General features: G+C 31.9%; 2 protein-coding genes across 2 annotated transcripts; both read left to right on the top strand.

Annotated features, from left to right (window-relative positions):
- Positions 1-4,620: 4,620 nt before the first annotated feature.
- LOC105319818 (zinc finger protein ZFP2) lies at positions 4,621-13,332 on the top strand. Its single transcript, XM_011417514.4, has 3 exons — positions 4,621-4,777; positions 8,639-9,772; positions 11,144-13,332. Exons 2-3 carry the CDS (start codon positions 8,662-8,664, stop codon positions 11,875-11,877), a joined length of 1,845 nt encoding a protein of 614 aa, XP_011415816.1. The 5' UTR covers positions 4,621-4,777; positions 8,639-8,661; the 3' UTR covers positions 11,878-13,332.
- Positions 13,333-19,127: 5,795 nt separating this feature from the next.
- LOC105319837 (neuropeptide receptor npr-1) lies at positions 19,128-20,102 on the top strand. The gene has a single exon (XM_011417536.2). It carries the CDS (start codon positions 19,128-19,130, stop codon positions 20,100-20,102), a length of 975 nt encoding a protein of 324 aa, XP_011415838.2.
- Positions 20,103-21,397: the final 1,295 nt, after the last annotated feature.

Genomic DNA, 21,397 nt, shown 5'->3' with positions numbered 1-21,397 from the left:
TATCTAGAAAAAACATTGAGTAAGTGTTGAAAATCTTCTGGATTTTCTGACAATAAGATGGTATCATCTGCATACAATAAGACAAAAAGGTTTAAATAAATATTAAGATCTTTCTTAATGTTATCAGACAAGCGTGACAAACCTCTGACATTGTTTGTATAAAGATACTCCTCAAGATCATTTAAATATAGTGAAAATAAAAAAGGCGATAAATTTTCCCCTTGTCGTACTCCAACTGTACATTCAAAAAATTCTGAACTTAATCCATTAACCAGAACTTTTGACTTAATACCTTTGTACATATTAGTAATAATTCTAAAACATTTTCCATCAATATTGTTTGATAATACCTTGTTCCATAAACCAATGTGCCAAACAGAGTCAAATGCTTTCTCAGAATCTATAAACGCACAATATAATTTCATCTTATGCAATTTGAAGAGTTCGATAAGAGAATACAATGAAAAAATATGATCTATTGTACTATGACCTCTACGAAAACCTGCTTGGTTCTCTAAAATGAGTTGAACATTGTCAGCATATTTGTTTAACCTTTCATTAATGATAGCAGTGAATAATTTTCCAAGACAGCTCAAGAGTGTAATTGGTCTATAATTTTGGGGTTCTGTACTATCCCCTTTATTCTTATAAACAGGTATAATGTTACCACTAACCCACTGTGTGGGTATAACACCAGAATCAAATATTTTGTTAAACAATACAGTATATAAATTCAACATACAATCTTGGGTACTTTTGATATATTCATTAAAAATTCTATCATCACCACAAGCTTTGTTATTTTTCAACATATTGATACCCTTAAATATTTCTTCACAAGTTATTGGTTGGTTAATGTCATTATTAAGATTAATATCAGATAACATATTAAGTTCATCAAGAGAAAATACATTGTTATTTGAATCTTCTTGTTCATTATAGTTCTTGTTACAACAATCCTGATAAAAAGTAAAAAGATCATATAAATTTGCATTACATCTTTTCTTATCTGTGTTTGTATTCAAAATTTTCCAATATTCTCTAGGATTATTTGTTCTTAAACTAAAAAGTTTTTTTTTCATTTCTACTCTATGCGTTACATTTGCATTTTTCAACCTTTTTTTATACAATTTTTCTTTTTCATACAAGTCACTTTTAAAAATATCTCCACCAAATTTTTTGTACAACCTTTTCGCTTTTCTATAATTCTGTCGAGCATTCTTACAGTCCCGAGTAAACCATGGTTTCTTATATTTGACATTGAATGTTTCACTTGTATTTGTAAGAACTGGCTTTCTACCGAATACATTTTTGGCACTTTCGACCAGTACATCACTAATCTTTTCAACAATATTATCAATAAATTCTAGTGATATGTTTTCAAGCATAGTGTTACTTAGTTCATTTTCTAATGATTTTACAATATCTACTTTATCTTCTATATAGTTATGATATACTTCAACTTTTTCGGGATTCCATTGTTTAGCAATTTCTTGTGTTGGCTTTTGTTGATATATGGATTCAGTGCTGTGCTGTCTTTCAAGTGCCAATACTATCTCTATAGGGTTATGAACATCAGATAAAAATGAGGAAAAAGGTAATATTCTCACATTGTGTACATTTCTTAAAAACTCAGTGTTTGAAATACAATAATCTACGACACTTGATTGTTTACATGTAAACTCACCATTTTGGTCACCCATGGATCTACCATTAAGTATTATAATGTTACAATGTTTACAGATATCAATAAGTTTTTTTCCATAGCAGTTAACAGTGTTATCTTTAGATTTCCTTTCTATGGAAAAACCATATTTTTCAATTGCTTCTAGGTCTATTTGATCAACAGCCCAATCAAAATTACTGTTATTGTCAACACTGTTACAAAAATGTGATAGAGAATCATCAACATCAATAAAATCTTTCAATGTGGATACTCTACTATTAAAGTCACCTAATAAACATATACAATCATTTTCTTTGGACAAGTTAAAAATCTCATTCTCAATATCGTCAAAAATTTCAACTGATGAAAATCTGGAGTTTGATGGCGGTATATAAACAGTTCCCATCAAAATATGTTTCTTAATACTAAATGTTTTACCTTCTATTCTAATCCATAATATATTGTCACTTGCGTTATTAATTATGCTACAGAATTTGGATAAAGAATCTCTAATATAGACTACAATACCACCAGACTTTCGAAATGACAGATTTGATCTATGTTTGCTGAATACACTGAAATTTGGGATATCAATATTGTCAGCTTTATCTGTTTTTGTCTCTGTGAGGCAGATTATATCATATTTGCTAATAACATCAACAAACTCAGGATTTCGGAGCTTAGAAGCTAGACCGCAAACATTGATAGAAACAATCCTCGCATAGGAAGTGTCTGAAGATGTGAGAGAGTTACATTCGGTGGTTTCGTTTTCGTTGTTTACATTCCCGCTCGGTTGCTCTCTTTGGTATCCCTAACGGCGCGTAAATCAATGTACATGCGATTTAACCTGTTGTATCATGATTGGCTACTGATTATCAGAGAAATCCATGTGCTTTATTAGAACACAAGAGTCAATTTTTAAATTAAACTAGACTTTGACCTGTGCGTACACGTGTTGACATTGCATATGATATCGGAATAGATACATCCACAAACCGTATCGTTGACATTTACATAGCCAAGCTTAATTTAAGCCTACACTAATGCTATCAATTTCACTACACTCTACTTAGTTAGAATAATCAAACTGTGCCTCGGGACAGTCCTTCATCACAGTTACAATGCATCTCATGTACCCGTAATGTAGCAAAAAAATTGCAGAATCGCTCCGAAACGATTTTGGAGAAAATTAATGAAGCTGCGAGGCATCCGCTCTACACTGTATGACATATATATAAATAATTATTTATATATATGTCATACAGTGTAGAGCGGATACGATGCCCCTGTGATTAAGCTAAAAATTTTGAGTCAGACTCTATTATTTTGATACAGATAACAATTTTATATAAATACGCTCCACCAGGGGTTTACCCATCTTCACAACGTCAAGGTTTTGTGATTACGGATCACAAAACCTTGACGTTGTGAAGATGGGGTTTACCACTTATTCCATCCATTTAATGGGAAAATTGTGATTTAAATTAACTTTTAATAGAAATAAAAAGTTTTCTAAAAAAAAAAACCCACAAGAAAGTAGAATTAAAATTGCATTCTCCTCTGGCCAGCTCTTCTATCGGAAAAAACAAATTTATCAAATTTCACCCTGTATATATGTAAACATATGGCTTAGATTCATTTGAACGGGTCGAATAACGGTGCGAAATCCCCATGGATTTTCGTCATTACGTTTTATACAATTAAGTTTATAAAATAAAATTTAAAAACCCCACTGCAAAACAGTTATATATCAAGAAAATTAAACCACAATTTTCAAAGCCAATTTTTTGTGTGTGCTCGTCGGAAAAACGGAAAGAGGGACATATATACGATATAATTTTATGGGTTATTCCGATTAAGAGCACATGACAAAACAGTTAAAAGAGGTAGAGTAGATATATCAATTTGTGAAGAAAAAAAATACTGGTCAATGAATTCCTTCATGTTCATTATGTAGCCTTACGGTGTGGGGGTCAGTGTCAATTTATTTTTATTATTGTCCATGGTATAATTAAAACTTAAGGAAATGCTGCCATCCCCCCCCCCTCACTTTTTCTCGCAGCAACAAATTTTTTAAAATGTACATATAAAAAATTGAATTATCATGGAGTTGCCCCCCCCACTTTTTTGGGAGTATGTAAATAATTTGACAAATAATTTACATAAATAACAATTAATAAGATTAACTTATGAAGTTTTCTCCTATGCATATATTTTTATGAACAATTAGAACCATATCGTTCACCAGTTCACACTTATAATCTAAGAACCAGTGACAATTAAAAATTCCACAAAGGATCCTTAGAGCTACATCTAATATGGCCAGTTTTTCCCTTCTACTGTCAAACAATGGCTCAATTTACTAGATCACATTAGAAATGCTTCTAGTCTAGCTTCTTTTAAGAGTATACTGAATTCCTATTTTGTCGGAAAAGTAATGAACTAATTTTGGGACCATGGATATATTATATGGAACAATGCAAACATTTTATCGGCAGATATTTAGCGGAAACCGCAATGTGTGATAATTGTGTAGATTCGGTTGAATATGATTATCATTATTTTTTTCAAATGTCCCAAATATATAAATAATGTAGAATGACATTTTTTCAAGCCATAAACATATTTTTTTCTTGAATTAATGTTACATGGTAATACTAAAATTAATGTTATATGGTAATACTAATCATGAACTTAATATAAATGTTCAAATATTTCGTGCAGTAGATTCTTTTATTGCTGCAATGATACTCTTTTTGTAAATATCTTTTGATAAAATTGTTTAGTCTTATATTTTCTTTTCACACCGGTATTTTTTTTTAATTTTTTTTTTCTTTACTACAGTCTGAGTTGTATTATCAATATTGAACAATATAAAAATGACAAATCAATTTTCCCTCTTATTATTTAATACAGGAAATTATTACAACACGTAAGGATAATCATAATGACCCAATATTACGATGGGGTATGTTTCGTTTTGATACCTGTGTCGTATTCCGGACACAATATTGCTACGTTTAGCTCTCTGACTAAAATTAATGTTTAACATCCGGTGAAATTCAATAGGTCGCGCTGCTCAAGATTAACAACAATGCAGCGAATTTACAGGTGAGAAAAGTTTTTAATGTGCTTGAATTTACTTTTTGATTTTCGATCACTCTCTGTTTACTTAAATATCAACTTCTGGCACGAAAGCAGTTGTTTTTGAAAGACGATAAACTTTTTACAATAACTCACATTTACAACTCACTTCGAGACCGAAACTTGCTCGAGGGTACGATACCTTCGTGTGATCCGGACCGTGAACTGGCTAGTTATATCATGTCCGACAGTACAAAAAGTGGCAGGCATGCTGTATTTAAACATATTGCATTATATTTTTTTTAACGATGTGGATTTAACTTTCATTACTCCCAGGTGAGATGTGTTCGTTAAAGTGCACATGTGTGCACATGCACAACATCGATTCCATTGTGTTGCATAATTCAATATCGATAAGGTGTTTTTCATTTCTTTGAAAACCATGTCATATATAGTCAGCAATGTCAAAATTTCATTGAGTTTTTTTTTTTAAAATATAAGTTTGTAATGATTTTTTAAATGTAGATAATAAATAAATTATGTGACCATGCTTCAGGTTCTAAAAGTCATTATTCCTTTAACCCCCCCCCCCCCCTTTTTTTTTTTTTGCTTTCAGCAGAAGTCTGTCTTTCTTGCTGTCATGGTAGTAAATTTGATCTGCTGCAATAAAAAATTTTGCATTATACTTTTCTTTTGACCAGTTGTCCCCGTTATTAATGATATTCTAGAAATAGAACCATGTGACCTTTTTGAGGTGGAGTTATTCAGCAATTGTATTTTTTAAGAGTCTGAAGTACATAAACTTGACAGAAATTAACTTCAAAAATATAATTAAAAGCAAGAAATTTATAGCTTTACACATGTCTTGAAGTAAATACAAAATATGAATCCCCTAAACACTATGATCTTTTCCTTTTTTAAAAACCTGAAATTTACCTTTTCAAACAAGAATATTGCGATAATTTAGCAGAAAGGTCCAAGGACAGTCTGTGTATATCTACCGGTATGCATTTAAATGGATTTCCTTTGCTTAAGGAGGCTGGGGGCCCAAAAAAAATTTCTCCAAAATTCACCTAATTTGCAGAAATGTTTCATATAATCTTAATTTACATTTTAATATGGAAGACCACATCACAATCATCGTTAATTTTATCATTTATTGCATCTGAAGAAATTGCACGTTATGTAAAAAAAAAAAAATATATGAAAAATATTTGAAATATAAATAAAGGCAGAAAGCATACCAATAACATCACAAAAAATTAACACAATAAGAAAAACTTAACATTATTTGTTATAAAGAAAAATATCACAATTTTACCAAAAATATGTATGTCATACAAATGCAAATATGTAAAACAAAAAAGAAGTAGCCACAAGATTATTTCCAAATTTAAACATAATGATAATCAATACATGTGTAATAAAGATTGAGCATTTAAAAAAGAATTTTGATGGTGAAATTAAAAAAAAAAGGAAAATACTAGAACAAAATATTTGAAGTTTTACAAGTTACCTCCCTTTGAAAAATTTAGAAAATGTTGAAAAACAGCTGAAATAATTTTTTTGCATCTTGTAAACCTTGGTTTACCATCAATTGACTCCTTAAATAATGCTTCAATACCATCATATCAATTTCTTTCAAAAGACAATTTCAGTACATTGTTTGAGTTACAGAACATTAAAGTGAAAATCTTTTTTGTATAGAGATAAAAACGCTTTAAAATGGCAGCCACCCCCCAGCCTCGTTAAGTGCGTTTAGTGATATCAAAGAAAGCAGTCTATAAAAAAACTCTTACTTTTTTTTCAAGCTTGGGACCAACAATAAATATACAAAAAAATTTAGATTTGGCAAGTTTAGGTTTTGTTTTATGCTGCTTAAATTACAAGATATCTTTGTAATTATTCATTGGAAAAAAAAATTGTTGAATTAACTGAATAAACGCTTTAACTAGAGTACTTTTCATTTTTAACAGAACTCTTTTTCTAAGGAGATAAGGCCAAAAAAAAATAATATGTGTGTTTCCTATTTCATCATATTTTAAAATAGGGTAGGTAGGTCGGCTTTTTTTTTTTTTTTTGAGCTTTAAAGTTTTCCCCTTTCCTAGCATATGATTTTTCTATACATTAAGAAAATGTATTTTACAGGTGAAGCAATTGTGGATACTGACAACTGTTACAGAATTTCAGCTTTCTTAAATCTAAGATAAATTTGTAATGATTACGAAGATTTTATTTTCATGTAAATAGAAAATATAAATATGACACCCACTATAGATTAACAGAGTATAATACGCATTACCACAAATATTTTATATAGTAGTTATGAGTTCTATTTTCATGGTCAACTGACATAACAGTTGACATTAATATCGTAACTTTAGGCGTTGAATTCAGAAACCGAGGAAATTCTGGTTGATCAGACGAGAGCCTTAGAATAAAATCTTTTCAATAATTTTTTTAAAATGATTACATCGTTAATGGTTTAAGACTAATTTTAAAAATTCCATTTGCAATTGAATTGCCGCATTTTAAAATCATATTTATAATGTGAATGATTGTTAGGCCTATTTAAAGACTTACGATGTCTGCAGTCTCCACACCCAGAAATTAAAAAAAAAAATTGCCTCTGCTTTTTTCATGTACATCTTTATATTAATTTATAACACATCACTGCTCTAAGAAACTATTTATTGAATTGATAATTGATAATTTTTATATTTGATAAATTTCATCCATGCTGTATCTGCACTTAGAAATCTTTAAAACGCATTGATAAGTGGTGTTTTCTATTGGATTGTTACAAGCGTTTTTCAAACTCTGATTTGTAAAGACTCTATTGTTTAAACCAATTACGGTTGGAAATCTGGATTTAGAATAAAAAGTGTTAGGGTCGGTGCATAAAAAATAGGGTCGGTCAGGAAACCGGAAACACACATATTTTTTTTTTTTTTGCCTAAGATATTCATTCGATGTTATCACATTTCTGTGTATATCTAGAATTAAATTAATTAAGTATTTTATTATTTTGAAAAATTTGACTTATATGCAGTTGAATTGAACTACGCTCTTTGTACATTAGGAATAAATCTTTTTAAAGATTGTAATTTAATATAAATATTATCGCAACTGGAAACATCGGTGTCAGTGTCTTTTGGCCAATCCAGAACTCTAAAAGGCAAAATTGGACTCCGATGCACTTTATCTACCAGAATTTTACCCGATAGACAAAGATTTAATGTTATAATATCACAAAGGTTCACTCAAGGGTGAATGTAAAGAAAGTTGAGTCACGTGTTCAGCTGGATTTGAAATTCATGAGGTCAAAGATGGGTTGAAATTTGTTAGGCTTTAGCAATGTACCTTTACTATAAAGACAAGCACACACAATTTGCACTTTTTGAATGATTTGTGAGTGATTAATATGACTGTGTCAATTTACCATATTTACAACAACTTGAATCATAAATGCGCTCATATAGAGAACAGGCTCTCAGAATTAGGGTGTGGCCTAAAATCTATGACAAATCAAAACAACATACCTCTGTTATATTAATCAAGGCAATGCATACAAATAATTACAATGTAATTATATGGAAGTAAAATGTGAAATTGAAATCAAAAAACTTGAAAGCTTAAAGGAAATGTTGAGGCAATAACAATCTTTAACAAATCTTTAGTTTTATTCTTTAGCAAATTATTAGTTGCAGATATCCGATGTTTAAGGGATTCATTCTGTAATTATGAAAAAGTAATTATTGAAACTTTGTTAAAATTAAAACCTGTTACAAATTGATGCATACATTGCCCGAATTATTTCACTTAATTTTCTTATTGATAACAATGATTTTAGTTTAACCAAATAAAAAAAAATTGTGTTTTTTTTAGACCTCTCTAGATGGACCAGAAAGATGTCTGTTCAAGTGGAAGATATACAAAATTCCAAGTCCAGGAGGAAAAGAAAATTTTGCACTCCAACAAGAAGAGTGGAACCATGTACTGTGATATCCGACTCAGATGATGAAGAGGTGGAATCGTACACCTACATCCTTGATGATGAGGAAGAAGAAGAGGTGGCCCCTCTGGCACAGCTCCAGAATTCCATGGATGATATCACGGATCATTCCTCAGACGGATATACCAACGGTTCATCGGATCCAGGGGACGACCTAATTCACACTGAAAACAACAACGTGGAAACCTTTAAAGTAATCTCACAAGAAGCCTTCCCCATCTCCAACAGCGGATATATTGTTCCGACCAATGGAAATCTTCCTCCTGGCATGCACTTGGTTTTTGTTCCGGACAGTGCTAAGGAAGAGTTTATCAAGAAATCCACTCTTTGTTTTGACAGGTATGATCGAGGACTGTCGGTTGATCCCAAACCTTATGTAGTACAGCCAGTATCTGGTTTAAACGGATTTGTGGTGACCAAATCTGATCCTTTAAACAAAGTTCCCTTTAATGGCCTGGGTGCTGAGAATACAGGAAAACTAGATGTTCACATAGATAATGATGATGATACCTTAATAAGAGTAAATCCCGAGTATTTTGACAATCAAGGCAAACTCCACGCTGACATTGCAGCTGCTCTCTCAGGTGTGTGCAAGGATGACGAATCAGTGGAAGATGGTGATGAAAGCGAGAAAGACGGCTCGAAAAAGATCAAGAATATGGTAAAAAAACACTGTAAGTTTGAGTGCAATCGATGTGATAAGAGATTTAAAAGACAGTTTGATCTCAATGCTCACATGCGGACCCATGATGGACAGGAGCCGTACTCTTGCTCTGAATGTGGCGACAAGTTCAATTATCTGCATTTGTATAGAAAGCACATGAATCAGCATAACTCTGAAGATAAAGGGACGGAGTGCGAAGAGTGCGGCCTGAAGATTCGTTTCAAGAGCCACGTGAAAGTCCACATGAGAACACACACTGGAGAAAAGCCATACAAGTGTGGAGTTTGTGGAAGAGCTTTTGCTCAGAGCTGTATACTGACAACTCATATGAGAACACACACAGGTAAGAACTTTTGACTAATATGTATTATCAGACATGCTCATCGACAAATTTAAAATTAATTTATGATATCATGTTCACACCAAATTTGCTTTTGCACTCACAAGGAATCCTGGATAATTTGTCAAGGTTTTCATGATAAGGTAATATGCACTGTTGTTACTCTTGGAAGTGTTGTATTTGCCTTTATTGTAAGCTGTAAGATTATTCATGCCCCATGCATGACCGCAGCATGTTTTTTTCTGGCATTATTTGAGTAATATCAAAGAGTTATCTTTCTTTATGAGAAATTAATGGCACAATTTAGAGATTCAGAATTGAATGTTACTGAAATACAATTGAGAAAATAAAAAGCTTATAAAAAGCTTATCGTATTCTGAAATTTCTGATATTTTTTTGATAATTAAATTCATCTTGCTTGTTTTGAACATATTTCCAATCCTTATTTAAATCAAAAGGATTGGATACAAGTTCTCACTAGAACCGACAAGTTCCTCCTTATCTTGCTTGATAACAAAGTATTTTAGTATTTTGTCATCTGCATGGTAATAACTTTCAGGAATAAACCTAGGCCAAGTTTATAAGGGAGACTTTATTAACACTTTATTGATATAAGGAGATAATGATTGAAAATTTTATATGTTATTGTCATTTTTAACAAAATCAATTGAATTCAGATTATTTTTGAAATAAATTTAACAAAACAACATTTACAAGTAGACAAAATACAATACACTTGATGATAAAATTACTTGTATATAAGTGAACACTCTAAAACTTTCTATAGATGAAATGTTAAGAAATGCATGCAATAAAAACCTTGTAAAATAATTATGGTCTATTGAACTCTCAATGTCCTTGATGTTTTCTTGTGTTTTATGGATATGATATGCAACCCAAATACAGCCAATGAGGATAACTATAGGCTTGCAGTTTTGTGCTAAGTTGAGCATGTATTTGACATAGTTACTTGTAATTTGCCAACTAATTGTATGCTGTCAGCATGGTAACTAAATATAAGTGAACAATGTGCTGTTGCAAAAATAAAGGTAATACTATATGTTTATCCCCTACCCCTGCAATTCTGATGCCAGGGTAATAGTTTTCCAGTACAATCATTTGTAGTTGATTTTCAAAATTGTTAAATATATGAAATATTTACCAGCAAATGTAAAGCGTATTACTATTGACTGTGTATGATATACATGTATATGTTTTTAGTGGAGAGCATAATTGCTTTATAAACATATAAACATAAATATATCATAGTTATATATATATATATATAACCCCCTTGTCAGGTCCCTATTCTTTGTTATTTATTTTAGTAAGAAATATATGTTATTTTGATTTATTTCTATTGTGTTTATACAGGTGAAAAGCCCTACACTTGTGATGTATGTGGTAAAGGTTTCGGTCAAGCAAGCACACTTAAGATTCACAAGCGAACACACTCGGGAGATAGGCCATACAAGTGCACCATGTGTGACAAAGCATTCAACCAAAGCGGCCATCTAAACCTACATATCAGGACACACACTGGGCATAAACCATTCAGGTGTGAAGTCTGCGGGAACATGTTTAATCAGCGATGCCACCTTCGCCTTCACATGAAGCGACACACCGGTGAACGGCCATTCAAATGCGACCAGTGTGGAAAAGTCTTCATACAGAATTGCGAACTCGTCAATCATATGCTTACACATTCAAAAGAAAAACAAACATTTCAATGCATGGTTTGTGACATGGTATTTGACGAGAGAGAACCCTTCAATGAACATCTAAAGACTCACCCTAAGGTTTTAGAAGAAGTTAAACCGTTTGGGTGTAATGTGTGTGGCAACGCCTACTCACATCAATCCGATCTTTTTCTCCACATGAAAAATCACCAGGACACAACGAAGGCTTTTGAATGTAATATTTGTGGCGATGCATTTGGCCAGCAGTATGATCTGAGAGTCCACATGAAGAAGCATAAGATAAATACCCGCACTCCATTTGAATGCAGTGTTTGCGGCCATGCTTTCTCCCAGTATACTGACTTGCAGCAGCACTTTAAGACCAACCCAGAGCATGATGTCAAGTCAGAACCCCAAGAAATCAGTTAAAATTTGAAAACAGCATAGATTTCATATAGCTACGGTCATGATCTCATGTACCTAAATGTGTCAAAACGAAATATTTTGAATAGGGAAATGAGACATTCCTCTCTCTCCATCTTTAGGAAAAAGTGTTCATTCTAGATTATTTGTGACACAAATTAAGCAAAATAATCAAAAGAATTGGTCCAAATTCAAGGAATCTTTAAAGATTTATAGAAAAAAGTGAAATAAAAATCACATGATAAAAAATTTACACTGTTTTAAAAGTTAGTAATGAAGATAGTGTGGTAAGTTTGAAGTTTACATATTTATCATCTAGAACAAATTAAAAGATGATGAGCAGGAAGATGTGCATTTTAAGTGCTTTGAATGATTTGTTGAGAAAATACTGTATTGATACTGACAATTCAGATCCATCCCCTGTATATAGTGTGATTATAAGTTTAAGACTGTTTTTTTTATGAACAAGTTGTTTTTTCCTCTCAGTTTCATTTCCAATGAACAAACATATCAACAAGTTTATATGTAACAGTTGTGATGGCCTGGTAGTATTCCAGAGGTTGAACAAAGTATATTTTGAGCTTGATAACATTGTCCAGTACTTGCTTTTTTAGTCATATATACATTTTTTTATCCAGAGGCTGAAAACACTTATATTTTTAGTCGATGCATTCCAATTTTATCTATGCACCTAGAAGATTTCTACATTTCTAGTATTATTGTGTGTGTATAGCTGACTTTATCTTTTGTAGTTTTAGTGTTATTTTCTGTTACCATGGTTACATTCCTACTTAACTTCGTAGAGCTGTTAACACTTAATTTGTTACAAAATGTATCCGATATGTGTAGTTTAATGCTAGTTTATCTTTTCATCTGTTTGACTTGCACTGACACCACCTACGTAACCTATGATTTTGAAATGAAGAACAGATCTTGTGATGTCACTTGTGCAGTGTTTCCCACAAGCCATATCTCCCATCCATTGTTTTCATACTTGGTTATCTAAATTAAAAACTTGGTGCGTGACATATATGATATGTTAACAACTCTGTCTTTCTGCTCAATTCCAACACCTGAAAGTGATAATATTTTTTATAAAGTCTTGTTTGATGTGTGTTATGTTCGTATATATCATATTGCAGCACAATCAAGTTTATGATATTGACATAATTAATATTTCAACTGGTTTGTACAACTGTGTAATAATGTTGCTGAAAAAATTGCTCAGTCCACCAGAACTCCAAACATTCCAGTGTTTTTATTTGTAAATAATCAATTTTTCCCAGTTTACTGCAGGTTGTGTGCATTCTCCCTCAAGGAAATCAAGTTTTGTAGTATTTTGTTATTATATATCAATACTGTATATTTTTTTTATTAATGGAATTGTATATTAGAATTTACAGTCCAATATTTTTGATATAACATTCCACTTTAACAATAAATTAGAATGTATTCAGAAAATCATGTTATTGTTTGTGAAAAAAAAACCCCACATATTTCTTCTTCATATTTACAAATCTGAATTCAGTTGTCATGTTGTTTTTGAATTTACTCAGAGATTGTAAATACAGAATTAATAAAACGTAACTTTTATATTTAAACCCACCTAGTAAATTCAAAATCCTCATTTTACCAACAAGAATAACTTTAACATTCTGACAAGCGGAAGAGTTTTTAAAAATACATAAGGTTTCCCAAATGAATGGACTCACAAACTCTGGAGCCTGATATATATATGTAGCATTAATATCTCTGTTCCTTCTCTAATCAGATCTTTGATCCACATCTTTGTTTTATCCTCAACAGCAGTAAAGAAAGGAGCGGATCAAAGGTTGTTGTTTTGTTAACAGCAAGCAATGACTGCAGTTCGTGGTGCAGCATTTTCATTAATACACCTCAAGTTTTCAAAACCGGTCTATTTATATTTGTAAATATCTGCACATTGATCGATTGCATAATTATCACGGGACGTTTTTGTTTTAAATGATTGTATAATTATACATGTATATCACTAAACCGTTTTGTTTTGTTAAATTGAATTATAGAAAAAAGATTGATGGTAATTTACCGCGCCTAGGTTGGTTCTTTAATTAATACGTTTCATGATAATATTTCAGTTGAATTTTAGGTGATAGGATAAGGAATAGAAGCCACGTGTAATACGTTTAACATCACCTCAATGTTTCTTTGGAAAAATATTTGCTTATGTGAAGCTGAAATGGGTCCGCTCTCATTTATATTTGAGATAAATAATACATAATAGACGATATTTCAATACTGATGTGAGGATTATGCGACACCAAATTTAATTTCGTAAGGCATGCGTTGCGAGAAAGAAAGTCGGCGCTTAAGATGTACATTCGGCAGGAATCTGGGCGCACAATGAGGGTAAAAATTTCATCAATTAATTTTGAATATTTTTCGAATTATAACCGTTATTTGGTTTCTTGTGGAATGAGTGGAAAAATAATTGAAATGCAAAAGGTTTTATCATAATATGGGTCTAAATGTAGCAACACGATGCAATTCGTGCAAAATCCTACTTATTTACAACTGTTTTTAAATGATTTTGTTGTCTCTGGGTCTTCTCTCTACAAATTTGAAACGTGTAAAGGTAACATATTTCAACATTAAAAATGTAGATTTTTAAAAAAAATGGAGAGATGACTAATATGTACTTTTTCAAATTATTTTTTGAAGGATAAAAAGCAAAGTCCATTGATATGACAATGTTGTTTCAAACAGTACTTTATAGAGCATATGGACAAGTCTCGCATGGCTCAGTGGTTTCGAATTCGTCCTGGATTAGTGAAAACAAACATTCAGTGTTTTGGGTTCAAATCCAACTGGGGGTCTTTTTAAAAAAAAATAAACTTTTTTGTTTTAAATGTTTGTTATTATATAAAATATATATAATAATAATTAAAATATACCGGCATATTATAACATGATGTTGAATTATAATATACCGGTATATTTTAATTTGTTGTTATTGATTTCTAGATCTGCTGTAAGAACACTAATTTCTTTTCTTATTATTAGTTTTTTTTAGGATATACACAATATAAATTCATTAAAATATGTTTGCATTAACATTTCCAACTAGTTATCGGTTTACCTCTCATTGCCATTTTTTGAAAGCTTGTGAGTTTTTTAATAACCGGAATAGCCATGTACTTCGACTCTCAACATAATATATTTTTGTTGAAACCTGTATATAGCCTTTCGAGGTTATAGACATTTAAATCCCAATTGATTCGTGTCGAGGATTCCTGCAAACTTACAATCTTGTGTGCTCACTTTCTTTTTCACAAAAAAAAAAAAAACAAAAAAACAAATAAGTCAAAATCCATAAGAAAGGTGTAATTCTAATCATTATTCTAAGTAGTATACTATTAAATCAGTAAAATAAGAACCTGCATGAATACGTGTAATACTAACTCCATATTTAAAAAAAAATGTTGCAGAGACACGTGTGTGTCATACGAGCTAGACTATTAAAATATCAATCATTTCATAACCTTAAAACGCGGCTCGTATATTTTTTGCTGAAAAGCCAAAATACATGTACATTTATGACGGTGTTGTATAGCAGTTTTTCCCCCATAGTAGTTTTTCCCCCCGGAAAACCTACTATATAGTAGCCTTTCCCCCCGGGGGGAAAAGCTACTATATAGTAGCTTTTCCCCCATAGTAGGGTTTCTCCCTCACGTTTTTTGTTCAGATTTTATAAAAAATATTTATGGAAATCCAGTAAGGATTAAAATCAATGTTTCTACACTCCCATGTTGCATACATGTATATCTGCATTCATCTGTACAGGTTAAGTTTTGTTTTGCCAATTTATTATTTTTATAGACAATGCTGAAAGTTGAACATTTGTGTAATGGAATTACACATAGAACTTAATTTAGGTAATTTATTGAAAAAAGTTTTACAAGTTATACACTTATATGCATAATTTTGTGTTCTGAAATTGTATTAAAAGCGAGAATGTTTTAAGAATTTTTTGATAAATCTATCAGACTGTTTGTCTGTTTGTGAAAATTTCATCAAGGCTAAACCTCTGTTTTAGAGAAATATTGTTTCCGATGTTTCAGAGCCCGATTTTTAAAATCCTATTATATTAATTATAATGCATATTCTTTAGGGTCCAATGTCTCATAAACTAGAGATGGCCATATCACCATATTTCTATAGTGGCAGTGGTTTACCACTTGAAGATGACTCTGAAAATTTCAGCCCTCAGGGTAGGGGCCCTTGATCTTTCAGGGCCCGATGTTTAAGACCCCATTATAATAATTGAATAGTGTTCTCTTAGTGGGGACCCGAATCTCAAATTCTAGAGATGACCAATTAACCATATTTTCACAGTGATAGTGATATACCACTAGTAGATGACACCGAAAATTTAAGCCCCCACGCAGGGTAGGAGCCTTTGTTGTTTTCGAGCCCGATGTTTGAAATCCAATTATAAAGAATATGTATTTTTAGGGCCCCATATCTTAAAAACTATAAATGACCATATGAACATATTTTTACAAATTTTAAAATTAAAAGTAAAAATAGCATTTAAAAATACACAATCACTCATATATTTCTTTATCAAAATGATTGAAAATTATGTTTCATTCTGCTGCTTTTTTTAAATTTACGAACAAAATTTTTCAAAAAGGTACGCAGGTAAAATTCATTATTCGTCAAAACATTCAATCAATTCATAAGATGACCAATGATATAATAAATAATTAGATAAATAAATCAATGAACTTTTATTCATAAAAGAAGAAACCGAAAACCAAAATCAATAACCAACCTAAGCGCATATACGACTTTTTTACTCGTAAGTTGATAAGAAGAACAAGCTTATCTTTGAAAAAAGTCAGCTCATCACAATATATGTGTTTGTTGTTTTTTGTTTGTTTGTTTTTGTTTTGTTTTTTTAATTACCGTTGTTTAATTGTTCGAGGAAATAATATGGTTCACAAGTAAATCTATATTGCAAACATATGAAACAAATAGTATAAATTTTTTAGGTAATTGAATCGTATATCTTGATTTATATGGCATCGTTTTCAAAATTGTATGTTTATAAATCACGTTGCAAACTTAATAGTGGAACAATTAGCAAATAGTGAGTGACGATATAAACATAAAGTTAGTTCAGGCTCCATTTCACATTTTCCAAAGTAACCAGCAAAGATACCGACATTGTTCTGGTTGTGAAGAGTTTTCATTGTTTTTTAAAATGTTTACATCATAATATCTCGCGTTTCGTAGAAATGTGCTTAAAAATATGGATATGCGTAACTTTAAAACGAAATGGTAAACACCAACTTTACACATGCTTTTAATTCATAATTAAAATACCCCTTACCTATGATTAAGAACCCCATCAATCAAAGTAAAACTAAATCATTTCAGTTTTTCATCATATCATTGCATCCTGTCTCCCGTTTGAAATTCAGAAAAAGAAATATATAATTGTTTTTAAGATCGTCAATTCTAACGGTATTAATTTAAAATTGATAGCCTTTTGGACGAAGGGAGTAATACATTTCCACTTTTTATTCCATTCCTCTACAAAATTAAGTCAAGATTGGTCAGTTAGTTCCCTGGGAGAAGCTTATACATTGATGGTATTACATTGGAAAATTAAAGTTCCAAACCGGCGTATTTTCACTCAAATGTGTTCTCACTTGTTCATAACGTTGAAGTGAAAACTGTAGATAAGTATCGATTAGATGAAAAAGATTCGAGGTATTCAAAATCCGTGTAAAAGGTGTACCAAAAAGGTGTGAGAATAGGTGAAATAAACGATGATGACACATGAATGTTATGAATGCGCATGCCTTAGTTCATATTTGGGGTTGAAAAAACCATATATTTTATTCTATGTATTAATAAATGCCATAAGTATCCTTTTTTTGAGAAATTAATATCATATCAGGAATTGCAAATAATTGTCACGAATGGTCCGCAATAAACATGGCCGGAAAGTAAAACTAGGGGGAAATCCACTATATAGTAGGTTTTCCGAGGGGGTAATCTGGCTATAAAAAGGGGGAAAGCCCACTATATAGTCAGCTTTCCGTGGGGGAAAAACTGCTATATAGCCATTTTTCCGGGGGGAAGAACTGCTATATAGCCATTTTTCCGGGGGGAAAGATGGCTAGGGGGAAAAGGCACTATATAACAACGGCATGAAACACTACAGTAGAGGAAGCATTTTATTGTTTTAGTATTAAAATGCTGTTTCGAATTATATTTTAAACTATGGACGCGAATTCTTCTACCTTAAAGGGAAAAAAATGAAAATCGGTTGACTTTTGAAAAACTTTGTTGAAATGTGTTTTTCTCACTTTTTAAAAACTTAAGATCTTTTTATCGTTTTTATCATTTAAAATTAGCCCCTAATATTACAATACTATTTAAGTATATATATTATTCTCTACGTGGGTGAAAAGCTTTTGATCCGGAAATGTTCACTATATATTCTGGACGAAGCAACCCGACATTAATTGAGTAATCCTTAGTTCAGGAAAGTCAAAGTCTAAATCTATAACAGCAAATTTCCGAGTATCGCCTACTTTAAACGACTGTTTATACACTGACAAACAAGAAAATGAAAGTAAAAAAAATATCGAATAAAACTTGGAGTGTCAATTTTGTTTTAATTAAGTATGCACTTGTGACAAAAAGAATAGAAAATACATAAGAGAATTTCAAGAAATGAAAGTGAGGCAAAACTAAATAAGAATAATAAAACTAAAGGGAAAACAGATGATAATTATGTTTAAAAGCGTATATAAGGATGTCGATGGACAAATATAATAATACACAATTTGTTTTTAAGGGAGGTTAAAGAATAAGGGTGACCACAATGACATATATACATGTAATTAACGCCTGCTGAGGCTGAATGCCTTGATGTCACTCAAGTTGTTTTTGAAATAAAGTAAAAATTTCCGTGTCTGATTTCCGGGAAAAGAGCTAGCGTGGATAGACTGTTTTATTTCCTTCTTGATTTTGTCAATGGTCACGAGAGCAACCGTTCGTTTTCTCAGTCTGACAGGTGCTTGAAGAAGATACACGATATTTGGAGAGAGCGGAGCATTAATATGGATGGGAATCTTACGTTGGAGTGGGGTCAGTATTTGATTACACGACGCTCGCCCTACACACTTTATCTCTTTTTATGCCTGATCATCGGAACCTTTGGAAATGGGTTAGTTATCGTGACATACGCAGTAAAAATGCGGAGGGACTTGGGACAGCGATATTTTATTCCACACCTGGCCATCATGGATCTTGTCGCGTGTGTTACAGCGTGTATCTTGTGTCTGTTGTCAAATTTCTATCCGCTGAGATTCCCCTCCGATTCTCTCTGCCGTTTCTTATGGTACTCTTCGTGGTTAAGTGCCGCGATATCAACGCTGATTTTGTTGTTGATCGCAATCCAACGTTACCTGAAAGTTTGCAAACCCCATGCACCACAGATGAACGGTAAATGGCGCCACATTGTGTATGGTTCCACTGTAGGAACAAGTATGGTCTTAGCCATCCCTTTCTTCTTCTTGACGGGGAATATCCCAGTGACTCAGGAGTACAAAGGAGAAAATGTAACAGCCTACTACTGCTCAACCAACGCGGGGGAAGGCGGCTGGAGAGATTTCGAACCAGTATACTTTGTTTGTCTTTTCTTCATTGGAGTTATGAACATTATTGTGACAATGGGATTTTATGTTCCTATAGGATTAACCATATATCGGACATTCAACAAACATTATATTAGTCAAAGCCTGAAAAATGAGGACAGCATTGAAGCAGAATCCTCTGCTGACGGCAGACAAGTTAGTGACGTCTCCAACTCGACGCACGGTAGCAGCAGAAAATCGTCCCTATCAAATAATAGGTCACTGTCCATCTACAATAAAAAGAGCATGGAAAAGAGAACAAAGACTAAACACCGGTTTACGGTAATGCTGATGTTCATTGCCTTGATATATGTCTTGTCAAATGTTCCTTCTTTGGCTTTAATTGTAAGCTGGAAGGACGATCCCGAGTTTTGGACAGTCAGCAATGATGTCACAATGAACATTCTCATCATTCTAAGAAGACTATTCCTTGTTAACAACATTGTCAACCCCTTTCTGTATGGATATTTTGATCTGACATTTAGACATAAAGTTAAAGAATTGTTCGGTATTAAATCCCCTAAAATTGTATAGGTTCAAAAGATAATGGCAAATATGATAATTATAGGGCCGCTTTTGTCAACGTAATACGTATTTGTCTTCTCAAAGTGTTGAATAATGTTTTAATGCTAATAGATTTTTTTATTCATGTCAATTATACCTTTTTGCGAATGAAATCGAAGCAGCAAATAAATTAAAAGAAAGAAAAAAGATTGTTCTCCTCGGGTATATATCGATGTGCTTAAAGAGGTAGTGATTGTGAAGTTTATATTTGTAGTTTAAGTCTCATCTCGTCGGGGTTTTTTAATCATAGAAATATTTCCGTACGTAAATGTAAGCTGACGTGAAATAAATGGAGTTTTTCTCATTAAAATTAAGATATTTAAGTTTATACTTGACCATTGATTTTACAAACTGAACAAGGAAACTAACTAAGTAGTGCACAAGCAAGACTGAATGAAGTGATGAACAGGAAGTGTATCATCAATAATAAGTGGAGAAAAACAAAAACAACTCCAACAAAATTTTGTTTTAATGGATATACCCCCTGCATGCGTACATCTGCTTATTATACATTTATAATGCCAGCTTGATTTACAAAGAGATATATAGTTGACACATACATCCCATGCATAATTACAAAATTTGTTCCCAAAAATGTTTTTATTTACAGTAAAATTAGTTTTTCCGTGAGCATTAATGATAGTAAAAAGTTGATACTAGTAATTATTAATCCATCGCATAAGTTCATACTGCTATTAAGTGACATTATATCTTCGCCATAATGAAAAAAGGATGGCATTTATTGGTAACAATAACCTTGTGTCATCGATTAAATCATTGCAGCAACGATAGAGTGAGGGATATTCTTCAAAAATAGGCGGGCTATGATAAAGTTAGAGCAATTGGTAAAGAAGGTATTCATTTAGCCACAGCTGAAGGAAGCGTGGACCACTTCACATTTCTCTAGAACTTCCGCAGTGTTTTTGAGAACGTGTTTCCAATGCAGAAATGCATACATGTTTTTTATTCAAAATAAATTCAAAGGAAGAAGATAATTTTTCTATTTTTATCTCGTATTACTACTTAAGCTATCACAATCATCTGAATTGTGTGTTTGACTTTTATCTTTAAGCTTTTTAAATACTTATTGCCTAATATATATTAATTATCCCATGTTTTGTTAATGTAGTCATATAAGTAATTAAGTAAATAATTAAGTTAGTAGTTTATTATTATTTATTGTGAAATGTATATTAAATAATACATGTAATTACAAAATTTCTTTTACAAATATAATAATCAATATTTTGCCTTAAGGTTAAATT

This window comes from Magallana gigas, chromosome 5, assembly GCF_963853765.1.
Source record: "Magallana gigas chromosome 5, xbMagGiga1.1, whole genome shotgun sequence".
NCBI classification, from domain to species: Eukaryota; Metazoa; Mollusca; class Bivalvia; order Ostreida; family Ostreidae; genus Magallana; species Magallana gigas.
The sequence above is the reverse complement of the archived record's forward strand: the minus strand, read 5'-3'. Positions and strand labels throughout refer to the sequence as shown.

Excerpts from the sequence above, each read along its gene's own strand:
- LOC105319837 (XM_011417536.2), top strand. The coding sequence starts at position 19,128 with ATGCGGAGGGACTTGGGACAGCGATATTTTATTCCACACCTGGCCATC.
- LOC105319818 (XM_011417514.4), top strand. The coding sequence starts at position 8,662 with ATGTCTGTTCAAGTGGAAGATATACAAAATTCCAAGTCCAGGAGGAAA. Across the intron at positions 9,773-11,143 it reads TCATATGAGAACACACACAG|GTGAAAAGCCCTACACTTGT; the intron begins GTAAGAACTTTT and ends GTGTTTATACAG.